A 14934-nucleotide genomic window follows, 5' to 3' on the forward strand; every position below is an offset into this window, starting at 1 on the left:
AAGTTTTAGAAGATACTTAGTTGTTGTTCTTACTTGCTCTTTCAATCAGTGTTAAAAATTTATCTTATTATCCTATTTCCTTATAGTTACCTTTGTTTTCCTTTTTTTTTTTTAATTGTAAAAATATCTTCTGAATTTTCCCCTGTTCCTTTTTCCAACAGGTTGTTTTTTCTATTTAGGTTATGTGATTTTTATTTGAAATTCTTGTTTTCAGTTGCTAATGTGTTGTAAAACCATTATAATCTCTATACAAATCAGTGTTTAGTGTTTATAAACTCTGTTTCTTGACCTCTGCAATATGATGTTGCGTTTACTTCCCTACTAGTCGTTGGGAGCAAACTGAGAAATACTGAAGTAAATATTCCGTGCAGAGCACTGATGTCACCTAGTTCCACTTAGGGAAAAAACACAAGCACATATTATCATTGTTATATTTTTAGCCTTTTTTTTTTTCGCTCTTTCCTTACATGTTATTTGTGCAAATGATAAATGCTTTTGCCTTTTTGATAGAAGAAAAGGTGTACCTCAAAAGTGAAAAATTTTCAGCAACTTGGACAACAGTTTGGAGGGGGCGAGTCCTAGCTCACTACTTTCTCTTTGTATCAGAACTAACAATGTTCTGATGGTGTTTTAAAGAATATTACTGGGTTCTGTATACGCTATCAAAGCATCTCAGTCCTGGTGGAACAGTGCTGGACCTATGCTGGTGAACAGTAATAAAAAGAATTGCTATGGATGTATCTACTTGTCAGTCTTTAATTTGCTAATCTCTTGTGTATTAATGAAACCTGGTAGTTTATGACTAGTTTTGGTCTCCTAGACAACAGAGGTCTCTGTTCCCTTTAATTTGTTTTTCAAAAAGCTGTAAAAACTTGCATAGAACGGATTCTTCTGCTCCATTTTAAACATTCTCACTTGTAATTAATTGTGTTTGAGCACCCTCTGTGATGATGACTGGGTATTCAGTTAATTTTATCTATATTGGAGTGATGTGAGCATAATTTGTTAACTTGGCACAGGAGGCATTTTTAATAGTTCTGTAGATGCTCTTGGCAATGTGAGATAAAATGTGTTGTGTTTTCTGGTTTTGGCTTGTTTGTGTATGGTTTTGGTGGTTTGTTTTTTTTTTTTTCTTTTCCAACTGACTTTTTTGTATTCTTGATGTTAATACTGGGGTGCTCTTGAACCTGACCCCTGGTGATTCTGAGTGCGATGCTAATCTTTGCTTTCCAGATTGACATGATAGGAGAGAGACTACAAGAAACAGTTAAAATGATAGTTTAGAAGAAAATCAGTTAATTAAGTTTTTCTGGTTTCTTAAAACTCCGGTCTCCTGAACTAATTCAGATCTTGAAAATGTCATCTGAAGTGAATGTGTGTGCCTAAAATACGTTAATAGCTACAGTAGCTGGGCATGAATAATGGCCTGTTTTTAAATTCTGTTCTGAGGTTGTTATCACTAATAGGATTAAATAAAAAGATAAGAAACTCAGGAGGCTGAAGTGGCAGGAGTTTGGGTGAGATAAAGCTGGAGAAGGGTGTGTGAATTGCAGGGAGAGAACAAGGAGCTGGACAAGACGGGAATTACAGGGATCAGCACTTGAAGTAGCAAGAGCTGGAACTGGCCAGGTGGCTGAGGAAACTCAAGTTGTGGCAAGGAGTTAGTGCAAGGGCAGCTCTAATTTGAACATAGCTTTCCTCCTCCTGAAGTGGGGACTGGACATTTTGCAGTTGCTGCATTCGGTGACTGACTTTAGAGTATTTAAAGCATGTCCCAGAAATTCCCAATCTTCACTATTTGCAGTGGATAACCTGATTTTTAATCACGTAAATCATGCAGCAAGTTGAGGTCTCTGGATATTTGATGGTTACTGCTACTTAATATTACCCACCCCCACCCCCCCCCCCGCATCCCCAAACTGAAAAATAGTGCATTTTAATTTTATTATCTAAGTGGAATATCAAATATGGAAAAATAAGTTATGCCAGCCTAGATTTAATTATTCTTGTAGAATATTAAAGGTTTTACTCACTAGAATATACCTGGTCATGCAACATAAAAATTTGATAGCATTCATTTAAATGCCACTTTTTCTCTGGGTATGTGGTCCTGCACAACATTTATTGTATGTGTTCATTATTCAGACCCTGATTAACTCTAAATTCAGTGGTTTATTATTCAGCAATGAGTATGAGTGCTGCACAGTTTTGCCTCACTGTATTTAGGTTAGTTGGCATTTGCCCTATTTTTAAAATGAGATGCAGTCAGTGTAAGGTAAGTGATTCGAAGTAATTCTTTGTATTCCTTGGGATGTCAGGTCTAATCTCATCAGAAATACTGTAGGAAGTGTTTTGAAACACGAAGTGTCAGTTGTTCAATGCTGGGTAGGTAGGTATTCAGTACAGTTTGAAGTCTAGCAACCTCCTCCTGGGTACCCAGACTGTGAAGATCTTGTTTCTTGCTATGCTGAGGATAGTTCTAGCATTAGAGAAGATCACAGTGAGTGAGTATAAGAGAGATACTTATCTCCAGACTAATACTTGCCTCCTTCAGCTATGAGATTACGCTTCTTTTCTTGTGATCTCTGATTTACTTTTCCATGAGTCTCTCTGAACGTGGAAGAAATCAGGCCAGGAGCTTCTGTTAAGTGCAGGCTGTGCAACTGAGGTTTTCTTAGAGCAGAATTTGAATACTACTTGCCATGGTGGGGTTCAGTTTGTGTGTTTTAGTGTTTGGGGCTTTTTAGGTAATGATTTTTTTTCTTAAATAGAACTGGTGCTGAATATACTCTGAGTCATTCCGTTTTTGGGTAGGTTTTTTTTTTTTTCCGGAGCTTTGGCAAACAATAGAAATATTTGGCAGAAGTATAGTAATTGTAATTCATGGACTTCTGTTGGAGGGTTTCTCACTCTACTTGCTGTATGCATTTAAGCATACAACTTATTTCTAGTACTAAGACTTTTGATGTAGTCAGCTTGTTTGGCTCAGCATGTGTTTCCTGTTATTTGTCAGTGTTAGAATATTACAATAGCTGTGTGAAGAGATCTGAGAAACTTTCCCTCCCCTTCTGCCCCTCCCCTCTCCTTCTTCTCTAGAACATTTAGAGAAAAAAAACTTTCTTTCATGCGGTATTTACTGTTGTTTGCATATTGTATTTCTAAATATAGATTGCGCTTCTGAATTTGACTTAACCACTCTTTCCTGCTTTTTGGAAATCTGCTGCTGTTCAGTGGCTGTCCCGTGAGTCTGATATTCTGGTTATTCAGATAATTGCATTTATAGTCTTTATAGTCCTTCATGGACACAGTTGAGCTGAGTTATTTGGTTAGTACAGCACTCTACAAACAGAAGTTTATTGTTGACATGTACTTTTAAAGGAGCTAATTTAACTTAAAGTAGCTGCTATTTGAGTGCTATTTTGAGTTTCAGTAATGTAGGCATGTTGTTCCACTAAGTGGCTCGTGGTTAGCTATCACTAATTTCATGTATGTCTATACTTGAGCATTTTTGTGTGGAAGAGTGAATGATATGGCAGCATATGTGAAAGGGGTACGACACTGAAAGCATGAACAAAAAATTGGAGTATTTTGCACACTACCAATTCACATTAATATGTAAAGGCTAGAATAAGTGTACTGGGTCTGGCAAGGATGGTGTTTTTTTTTTTTGTATATAGCAGTCCGTGTGGCTGTATGTTTCAGATTTGTGACCAAAACGCTGCTGATAAGGCAGAGTGTTTCAGCTCTTACTGAACTTAACAGCCTGCATAGTTCACTGGAGGAAAAAAATTATAATATTTTCATTTTACCAGTTCAGTAAAAGCTGAACTATAGGTCCTTTTGGTGCTGTGGGACACCGTTTCCTCAACTTCATTTTTCTGAAATGCTTTTCCTGTGCATGAAGGTGTTGGAGGTTTTTCTGGGCAGGGAAAACCAAGAGCTACAGAAAGCTCTTTTCTTCTGTTGTGCTTTTTGGATGTACAGTTGTGGTGTCCAGTGGTAAACATAGGATAGTTTTCTTCCCTTCTCTATTGAGAGCTTTTTTCCTTATAAATCAAATGCATCACAGGTAGTTTCTTTCAGATGGTATTAATCTAGGTTTATAAGAAACTTAGAATAAACCGATGTCATCTTGAAGACAGAGAAAGAGGTGGATGTTTACAGGCTTCTTCACTGAAAACAAACCTTTTTTTAGGGTGAAACAAATGCTGAGTTTTATATGATATAATGATGCAAGTGTTGACTTGTTGCTTATATACCTGTGCATACATTTACATAACTGTTTTCTTTTCTAGGATCCTTCCGTTACACAAGTGACAAGAAATGTTCCTCCAGGGCTAGATGAGTACAATCCTTTTTCTGATTCAAGAACAGTAAGCACATTTATTTATTAATCAAGCTGTTAACACTTTTAGGTAAGATTTGTGAAGTATTGTTTTCAGAGTTTTGGACTGACATTTTGAAACATGTAATGGGCTAGGTAGAGGTGATGGAAGATGTGTAAGGATAGGTAGTCCCATGAAATATTTGGAGGATTAAATGGTTAAGTTGATTTAAGTGAGCTTTGACTGGTTAAGGAACACTGGCTCTCAGAAAGGGAAGCAAAACAGGCCTGATATTTTTTTTTCTTTTTTTTTTACCCTGTTGGGTAAGACTTCTGATAGTCTGTCCTTATGCTTTTCTGAATTCTTCTTGCTTTAAAGCTCGTGAGTGTAGCACACCTCCTCAGTGTCTTGCTTTTGATTTCCTTTTCACTTAATGAAAGAAGGTGGTGTTCAGAATGAGAAAAAAAAATTGCATTTAAATAACAGTCCACAAGCTATGTGCAGTTGTGCTGTAGAAAAAGGAGTAATTTATGTTCAAGCAGCATAGTTGGGTTTTGGCTCTTATTTATAGAGATTTAGTTTACCTTGTGCTTATTTTCATCCACAGGAGAGGGGGTTTGGGGGCAGGGTGTGGGAGGGACATAGGGAATAGAGTATAACAGCATTTTTCAGTGGTTACTTTTGTTAGTAAAGATCTTGTGCAAGTGTATGGATGATTTGTGTCTTTTAGTATAATTTGTAAACATTCAAATACAGTTTTTTCAAATGTAGGCTTATTTCCTATGGCAAATCTGATAGAGCTGGTAGGAAATGTTGGTACTTGAACCTTTGCAATTGTCACAGATGGCATGGCACGCTTCAGTCTAAAGAGAGAAGCAGCAGTGTGTTTATAAAACAGCAATTTAACAATTTGATAGTAAATGTGACAGTGGTTTCACAAAATACAATAGCAAGGTAAATGTGATTATTTACTGCATAGAGGTTAGGATTAGACAGAACTATCAGGGAGTCCCTTCTGTTGAGTCCTGAGTTCAGAAGGGACCCTCTTGCTTTCTGTATTTCTTCCGGAGGAGCGTTTAGGTGCAGATGCATCCAGACTTAGTCCCAGACGTCATCAGCGATTTATATTTAAAGGATTATATATGCACAGTCAATCCTTAATATCACTTAGCTAAGATTTCAAAGTTTAGCGTGTTGTTAATTACTCAGCACAAATCTGTTGCAGCAAGGAATCTCTCAACCCAGAGGAGTAACCTTGATGTGTCTCTGCTCAAAGGGAGATACTGGCCTGCAGTCAGCCGCCACGCAGGAAGGCTCAACATGCCCTGGGCTGTCCACTATTTATGGAGTGAGCTAATTGATTCATACACGTTTGCATGCCAACTATTGAAGTTAGTTTCTTCCAAATTTGAGCTGGACCTGAACCAGCACTGTGGTTAGGTGGCTGCACCGCTTAAATTAGCCCTTGGCTATTGTGTTCTCTCTCTCCCCCAAATCCAATTTGAGTTATGTAGCTGTCACAAGCAGAAGCATCCGTTAGACTGCCACTGAAGGTTATCACTTAAGCAGGATCACAGGAAACAAAGGTGAGGTTGGGGCAGCAGGTGTAGAGCTACACTGGAACAAGCTTGGTTTTGATGAGTCGTGGATTAGATGTTTAAGGCAGAGTATTTTCAACTAGCAAGAGTATTAAATAAGCCTTCAAATTTTTTTTTCTTCGAACTCACAATATCAGAAATTATCTTTCTGAAGCTTGAAGAGTTTAAAAAATGCTTTGTATTAACCTAAGTTAGAAAGACAGTAGGTCTGGTTCAACACAACATTCTAGAGCTACTCTGACATTTTTTAATTACTTGTGCACTTATTTTAACATGCAGCTCAGTGGAAAGAGGAAAATTGAGTACTGGCTTTGAACAATCAGCTGTGCGTGTATAAAACACTTTAATTGCTCATTACAGATGTCACTCGTATAGAAAAGTTGGGAAGATGGGGAAGGTCTTTTGTGTCGGTGTTCAAATCTACTGCATATGTGCTATATTCGTGCACTGTGATTCAATTAATAATCTATGAGAGGTTACTGAATTAATAAAAACTCTCTACTGAATGAGTTGTCTGTAGAGGAAAAGAGCTTCCACAGGTTTTCCTGCAGAAGACAAGCCTGAAAGAGTAAAGTATATGTTCAGCTAAGAGTGCAGTAGTCATCTAACCGTTAGATGATACTCTTCCTCTGTTTCTTGTGGATGCTGAATATGTGAGTATTTATTCTGTAATTATATGTATTTGCAGCAATGTGCCTGAGGTACCTGAGGATATGCTCACAATTCCGGGTAATCTGCTGTCTTTTCCTAGCAGCTTTGTGTGCAAGAGAAGGGCATACTATGCACGTAGAAATAAATGTATGTGACAGGACTAAGGGAAGAGACAGTGGAAGTGAATGCCTTTAAGGACTGGATAAACAGATAGAAACAGGGTCTGTGAATTTTAGACTTGGAGGATTGCAATGTCTGTCAGTGTAGGGATAGAAATTACTCTGCATTTTGTGTCTTGCTCAGAGCAAAAGCATCCAAATAGTTTCTGGGGGCTTTCATTTGCTGCTGTTCCTTTTTCTACATTTGTTGGGAAGCTGAGTCATCTCAAACAATTTTGTGCAGGTAATCCCACTTCAAATGTTTGGAAACCACAGTGGTGTGAATGAGCAGAAAGGATGCAAGCTGGTGGTAGCAAAATATGTCCTGAAGACTTTTATGCTGTTTAGTTTGAGAATTACTGGTCTGTAAGACTTAAAATTATATTTGTTTCACTACGAGTAATAATATGTAGTTGTAGTTCTTAAGAAAGCTGAGAATGGTATGCTTTAATTGGAAATCCAAATTTCTAGTGGTAGTGGTAAGATGGTACGTTGCATTCTATAGCATTAATGTCGCAATAACCTTTCTGCCTTCCTTTCAAATTCAAGTTGCTAAAGCATGCTGGACTGCAAAAGTATTTCTTCTTTGAGAATGTGACTTCAAACTCTAAACACTGACATTTGTTATTTTAGCTTAGTTGTGTTTTACTTTTGCCAAGGGAGGTGCTTCCTACCAGTTCTTGGTTAGATAGGACAGGGGGAAAAAACAAATTAATTCTACTTTTTCTCAGTACTCCTTATTTGAGTACTGAGAAAATATTTCGGTGTATTCACCTTCTATCAGTCAAATTATATCCTTCACATCTGCACTGGAAAATTTGATAGGAAAATAACATGTAAGACTTAATGGGGAAAGTGAATGGATGTAGAAGATAATAGGTGTCAAGCATTACGACCTTGACATCTAACAAGAGAAATGAGGAGTATTCTTGGTATAAATGTTAGATAAAATACCACTGCCTGCATCTTCAGTGGTTTCCAGCTCTAACAGTCGTCATGGAGATTACTTTGCGTCTTTTTTCATGTTTCTGAAATTACGAAGGAACAGATGAGATTAGACAACTAGTATTTCTGCTTCATCATTTAATGAAAATACATTTAAAGAAGGCTTTTACTTTCTCCCTGGTTCTGCAAGTTTTGCTAATGCATGTTGAACTCCTTCGAGCACTGTATATATATGTGTAACATGAATAGACACAATAATGCATATAGCAGTCATTTTCAAATTGCTGCATTAAAAATTTGGAAAAAATATTAGTAGAGTTGAGGTGGTTTTAAGAGACATTTAAATGTTTTTTGGTGTTTTTTTTTTTTCTTTTTTCCTATTAAATTCCTGGGTAGCTCCTCTCTTTCTGTCTTGCATCCAAACACAGTGAAGTGTTTATAAGAAACCAGATTGATCATCCACACCTGGCTTCTTGATAGAAATAGGTAGTCAGCTGAGTGTTAAGAAAAGTAAGATGGAAAATTATGAAAGCATGAACTGGAACGTATCTCAGCTGGCTTCATAACAGAGGAAGGAGAAGTGACAGCTCTCACACTCACTGGAAAGGAGCACTGGGGTATGACTCTGTGTATCTATGTTCTGTGTAAATCTGATAGTTTTACGTTGGGATGTTGTTAAAGGCAATGCCCAGTCTGTGGCAGCTTTTGTAGCTGGCCATTCTAGTGCCCTTGTGTGTGCAGGTGTGTGTTTATTTGTGTGCATCCCTGGGATACACACTAAACATGCTACTAGCTGAACCTGGAAGCAGGAAAGCTATAGCTGTCTTCAGCAACCTGAAATGGATAGCCTTCAAAGACTCTCAGGAGAGCTGGACTGGACTCCAGCAGTCAGAAGGGAGGAGTCCCCAGGTCTCAGAGCATCCCAGAAGTGGTAGGCTTTGTAATATCCCTTAACAGCTTTTATCCCCCAGCCCCTCTTTCTTAGGATTCCAGAATTCACAGCCTCTGCTACAAATTCTTCCAGGGGCACAGGATTCTGTGTAGGCAGCAGGTCTTTTACACAACTGTCATTATGTGCACAATAGACAGCAAGTCTTAACACCATATAGATGATCAGTTAGCATATAATGGAACATAATGTAGAAATCTGAATCAGAAGAATCTTGTACATAATTAGTACCTTATATTAATGTCATGTGTGCTGTTGGTTGACATCTTCATTTCTGTAGCTCGTGAGCTTTCTGTTTTCTTTGTTCATATGCATATATACATGTATCAGTCATTATCAGCACTGTAGGCTGTTCAGAAAAAGCATCTTTCAAATATACTTTGAATTCACTGTTCAGATATTTTCTAGTCTGATAATCCACCTTTTTACACTATTACAGGTAGTATTACTATTTTTTTACAGTATTATGGAGGGTTGCTGTAGTACTTGTGGGAAACTATGAACAGTCCTGGTTATTAGTCTGGCAGGCAGCTGCTTATCAGTTATGCTTTCAAAGCTATTGTTGCCTTTTTTTTTCTTTTCTTTTTGGCTTTTTTTTAGCATTGCTGTGGCCTACAATGCATAATGCATTAGTTTTTATTCAGTAGCTGTTTGTTATTGTGGTGCAGGTTTTCTGTCTTATGTTTGAAGTAGAAGATGATTGTCTAGTTTTTGTAGGAGTTCTTGTACAGGGCTTTTTCATTACCACAGTATACCCCAACATAAGGAATTAATTAAGTGTCTTTATTAACTGCCTTTAACCAGCTTCAGAGAGTCATAGAATCATTTAGGTTGAAAAGACATTAAGAATTATGAAGTCCACTTAATGGTTAACCTAGCAGTGTCAAGTCCACCGCTAAATCATGTTCCTGAGTGCCACATCTACAGGTCTTTTAAATACCTCAGGAGTGGTGACTTAACTTCTTCCCTGCGCAGCCTGTTTCAGTGCTTGACCACCCTTTTGGTGAAGAAATTTTTCCTAACAACCAATCAAAACTTCCCCTGGCATAACTCCTCTGTCCCTGTCACTTAAGAAAAGAGACTGACCCCCGCCCTGCTGCAACTTCCTCTGAAGTAGTTGTAGAGCATGATAAGGTCCCTTCTGAGCCTCCTTTTCTCCATGCTAAGCCATCACATTTTCCCTCAGCCATTCCTCATCAGACTTGTGCTCCAGGCCCTTCACAAGCTCCTCAATGTCTGTCTTGTTCTGAGGGGCCCGGAACTGAACTCAGGATTTGAGGTGCAGCTTCACTGTGCTGAGTACAGGGGGATGATTGCTGCACTGGCCCTGCTGGCCACACTACTGCTGATACTGACCAGGATGCTATTGGCATTCTTGGCCACCTGGGCATAAGCTGGCTCATGTTCAACTGGCTGTTGACCAATACACAGAGGTCCTTTTCTGTCCACTCTTCCCCAGGCCTGTAATGTTGCAATGAGTTTGTGGTAACCCAAGAGCAGGACTTGGCATTTAACCTTCAGTTGTCTTCATTCCATAGTACCAAGTAATCTTTCTTAGGATGAAAAACTTAAATCATCAGGCGTTTGAGAAATGAGATCTCTCTTTTGTCTCAGTATTGTGTTATGAACTGATGTATCAAGTGGAAAGAGAATTTAGAAATGCTGGAATCAGCCGATGTTGCTGAGATGTACTGCAGTATCGCACACAGAGATGGAGTTTACTCAAGCACAGGTTTTCTCCTCAGTGTACTGCATTCATGAATTTCAACAGATGATTAGAAAATGTGCAGATAACCTGCACCAAGTCATAATTTTCCAAGTGAGTGCCATTTAGTTACTCCTGCTTTGTTTTAAGGTGTTTTAGTATTGAGAACATCACACTTCTCACTGTAATTTTGTTCTTAATTTCAGTCTTACTGGGAAAAAATGTCTCTGCCTTAAAAAATCACAGAGTGGGAAAGTCTTGCATGTTGCAAGTTCTACACAGAGAAAGAATTGTAGTTTCCCCAAATGTATTTAAGAATAAAATAACATCATAGTAGTGCTGTACAGATCTGCTTTGGTAAAATTCAGTTGATAACTTTAATCCAGGTAATATTTTTTCCCTTGGTTAGTAGCTTCTGGTTAGCATTGTGTATGATAGATACGGCGAAAGTCAGAGATGATGACAATAAGGGATGGGAATAAGAGAATTTTAAAAAGGGCGAAAGAGGAAGAACCCAAGCTACTAAAAGCTTCTTGTAAGCTGTGTTCTTATAGGTGGTAACAAAGTGAATGAATTGCCAGTGGTACTTGAAACTGAATATGAGGGTACATGCTGGCAGAGTAGTTGAGCAGTAGATTGTGGATCTTGAATTGGAACATTTAATATGGTACATTGTTTCTCTAGTTAGCTAGGTGATATATGCCTTTGTTAAGTAGAAAGCCCTGGAAGACACTAGTAGAAAACTCTGGAAGACATTACTAATAAATGGCATCATGTTTCAGAATATGAATAAATCACTGTTAAATCCTGCAGTTCCCTTAAACAGTAACTGCCCTTTCATATTCACATCTGAACAGCGTCAAAATTCTGTTTGCTTTCTACTGATCCGTAAGATTCCATGTGTGTTTATAGCAAGTCGTGCGGTGTAAAACCAAGTAAGTAGAACACTGCACCAGAGAATACGGTTATCTTCTTTTTCCTAAAGGTTATAATATTGCAGACAGCACACTAGATTTTCAGTTTGTCAGTAATGCTTCCTTTAAAGCAGTTATATTGGTTCTTACAGTGTTAAAAGATGCTTATTAGACTTGGAAACTGTCTCCTTATAGTTGTCTCTTGTTTTTTTAGCCTCCTCCAGGAAATGTGAAATTGCCTAATGTACCCAGTACCCAGCCAGCAATAATGAAACCAACAGAAGAGCCACCTGCTTACACACAAATCGCAAAGGTTTGTCTGCAACTTCAGGCACTAGGTTCCATTTTAGTATTTAAATACACTTGTGAAATGATGTATTTATTTCTGGAATAAGGTATTCTTAATGATTTATGAAAATTAATACTGCCTTTAAGTAATCAGTTAATGCATAAATTTGTGCAATATTAGGCCAGTTTTCATCCATAGTTGGAGATGCTTAATTACAGAAAACAGACTTGGAAATTTTATTTTGTATTTGTATTTTGAATCTATATCTAACAATGCTTGTTTTGTTCAGGAGCATGCTTTGGCCCAGGCAGAGCTGCTAAAGCGTCAAGAAGAACTGGAAAGAAAAGCAGCTGAATTAGATCGCAGAGAAAGAGAAATGCAGAGTCTCAATCAGCAGGGGGGTATGCATGAAAAAAATACATCTTTAAATTGCAGATATTTAACGTTTTCTTAGAAACTATTTTAATATTACAGTGACATTTTGAAACAGGTCAAAGAGAAGGGTTTATAATCTTTTCAGGCAAAGAAAGTTTTATCTCCCTTGAGACAGTGCATACAGTGAATAAAACCTGTCCTGTCATGTGTAGATTTTCACTGTTAAAATTTTAAGTTTGGCCTTAAGGTGTTACTCTCTTGCTATCAGCTATTTTTATTCTAGGTTAATATCTAAGTATACAATTAAATAGAAATAGAGCATTTAGAGAAGTAGTAAAAGTAACTTCGTAAGGAAAATCTTTTATTTCTTTAAGTATTTATAGATGTAGGAGAACTTACCTGTTTTAAAACATTTTCTTTTTATCATCTCTTGCTATGTTACAGACTGTGCAAATAGCAGAAAGATCTATTATTAATTTTCTATTTTTCAAGACACTTTGGAACCTGTAGTCAAGATGGTTAATCTCACTTTGCTGCAAATTGTCTGCTGCACAAAACCATCAGATTTTGTACAGCAGTTTCGCAAATGAGAAGATTTACATCTCCTTAACTGAAGATACTTTGCTAAAAGTAGATATGTGGGAATATTTCTTTTCAAAAGGAAGAACTTCAGTCTAAAGCTAGGAAAAAAGCTAAAACATAACACTGTGTGCAAGGTTGACTTTGTGTGGTCTTTTCACTTGTATCTAGAATACTGACTGTTTTATTTCCACGTGTGCTGGTGTTTTTTTAAAAATGCATTGGTGCAATTCCAGATAACATAATTGCTTAGTAATTCAAAGTCTTGTGAATTTTATAAGTAGAGTGTTTCAGTTGGAAGGGGCCTACAGTGATCATCTAGCCCATCTGCCTGACCACTTCAAGGCTGACCAAAAGTTACAGCATGTTATTAAGGGCATTGTCCAAATGCCACTTAAACACCAGCAGGCTTGGGTCATTGACCACCTCTTTAGGAAGCCTGTTCAAGGGTTTGACCACCCTCTCAGTAAAGAAATGCTTCTCAGTGTTCCATCTAAACCTCCCATAGTGCAGCATTTAACCATTTTCATGTATCGTATCACTGGATACCTGGGAGAAGAGCTCAGCACCTCTTCCTCTCCTCAGCACCACTTCCCCTCCTCAGGAAGCTGTAGAGAGCAGTCATATATGCCAGTCATTTCCTAGGATCTGGGAGTGGGAAATTGCTATTCTTCTTCTGAGGAAAAGAATCACAGTGATTTTGTTCCTTCATTAAGACATTTTTATTTTATTCATATTTGTTCTTTCTAGTATCTCTATTAAATCTCTGTACCTCTTCTCCCAGATAGTGGATATTTTTGTTGTGGGGTTTTTTTTTCTTCCTTATTTCCTTCTCCATCTATTGCCTTTCATATAATTTCACTAACTTACAATGATGGTCTGGATTGATTGCTTTTCTCTTCCTGGCTTTAGGGACAGTTTTGTTCATCTGTATCTTGGAGATACATGTTACCCGATGCATGTTTCAGGTCATTTCTAAAATGAGTAATATTAGGTTGCAGTTGTTCACATCAAAATGCTTGAAGAGTCCATGAAGAATCTTAAAGGATTCTTTAGGAAGGCTGAGCAGAAAAAAGAGGGATTTTAAAGTATTAAAGAAGATGCTATTTTTTTTACCAAATGACTGTGTAAAAGATTCTGCAAATCAGGAATCATCTATTGCAACTGAGAAGAAAAACACTTTAGAGTTGTCTTGATTGGAGGACAAGGTCTTCTGCAATACTCTAGCTATTTGCATTCAATTTAAGATACTGGCTGCCATCTAGGAAACTGTCATGCATAACTAACTACAGCGCAAAGATCTTCAGGCTGATAGGTCAGCTCAGCCTCTGATATTTCTGCTGAGGTCCTGTGCAGCATTGCATTTGAGCTAGTTAAGGGGTGCTGCTACCTAATTCAGCCAGTTCATTTGGGCGTGCCTGAAAATCCCTTTCGGGGCTTGCACAAAGCTTGTGTGGGGCTGTCTGCATATATAGTGTAGACATGCCATTAAAGTTATGTTAATACGCCTTCTGGTGGTAATGTGTGTTGAGTAAAATAATTCTGAGCTAGCTTTTTGCTCATCAAGGTGCAATCTTTAAATATGAATATCCAGAACGCATTTAGAAAAAAATCTCATGGTTTTTGATCTCAGACTGTCTCACCACGCTGTCTTAGTTGAAAATTTTGAAAACTGTGCCACAGCAGTGGGAAAGCACTTAAAATAAAATTCTTAAATAACATCTTGAATTATTACATGATACCTGAATTTTTCCATACTCTGTCTATGAACTATTAGTGCTGACAGAAAGAACCATATACTGTGGGAATGAAAATCTGAATTATTATCAGGTATTTTTTGCATAAGAAATCCCAAAATAGTTTGTAATATGAATGGGAATATTACTTGGTTACTCTCAGTATGCTCCCTGTCCCAGTCCCCTGCTCTGAAAAGCCTAGTAAAAATTTCAGTAGAAGAGGCAGAAAAGTTAACAGATACGTAGTACTTTGGACCTGTTTGGACAGAACTACCAGCTTCATCTTGTCTGAATGGGGAAACAAAACATATGTGAGCTTTGCAAGTTTTCCATTCTTATCAGATGAACTGCTAATAAAGATAAGTTGGAACATAGCAGTTGCAAGCAAAACTTGTCAGAATTTCTTGCAAAGGTTAGCCTAGTTCGGCTCCACTTTTTGAACATGGTGATTAATGTATTTCTTGCATGCAGAATTTGAAATGCTGGGGTAAAGGTATGTTGCATTTATCTCAGTTGAATCTCTGAGTCTGCTTCTATTTGGCAGAGTGCATACTCTAGCCTGTGAACAGATCAGCATACAGGATATTCAAGTGTCTGATACCACGTCTTTTATGGTGTCCTTACTCTGTCACACAACTGTATACAGTTGTAATAAATACAGTGATGCTGTAGGGCATCTTCTTGAAATGAAGAGTAGTTTAGACCATTTC

The 14934-nt window shown here is 37.7% G+C and overlaps 1 protein-coding gene across 3 annotated transcripts in view; it reads left to right on the plus strand.

Annotated features, from left to right (window-relative positions):
- Positions 1-14934, plus strand: part of SCAMP1 (secretory carrier membrane protein 1) — a 39858-nt gene that overhangs the window by 12166 nt on the left and 12758 nt on the right. For 2 of the 3 annotated variants that reach the window (XM_057405441.1, XM_057405444.1), the window contains exons 2-4: positions 4296-4373; positions 11460-11558; positions 11824-11935. In XM_057405441.1, coding sequence (XP_057261424.1) covers positions 4296-4373; positions 11460-11558; positions 11824-11935 — 289 coding nt within the window. The remainder of the gene's footprint in view (positions 1-4295; positions 4374-11459; positions 11559-11823; positions 11936-14934) is intronic. The other variant, XM_057405443.1, reaches the window with a different exon arrangement.

This window comes from Pezoporus wallicus, unplaced genomic scaffold, assembly GCF_028554395.1.
Source record: "Pezoporus wallicus isolate ANWC-B61680 ecotype Strahan unplaced genomic scaffold, APGP_CSIRO_Pwel_v1 scaffold_2696, whole genome shotgun sequence".
Taxonomy (NCBI): Eukaryota; Metazoa; Chordata; class Aves; order Psittaciformes; family Psittacidae; genus Pezoporus; species Pezoporus wallicus.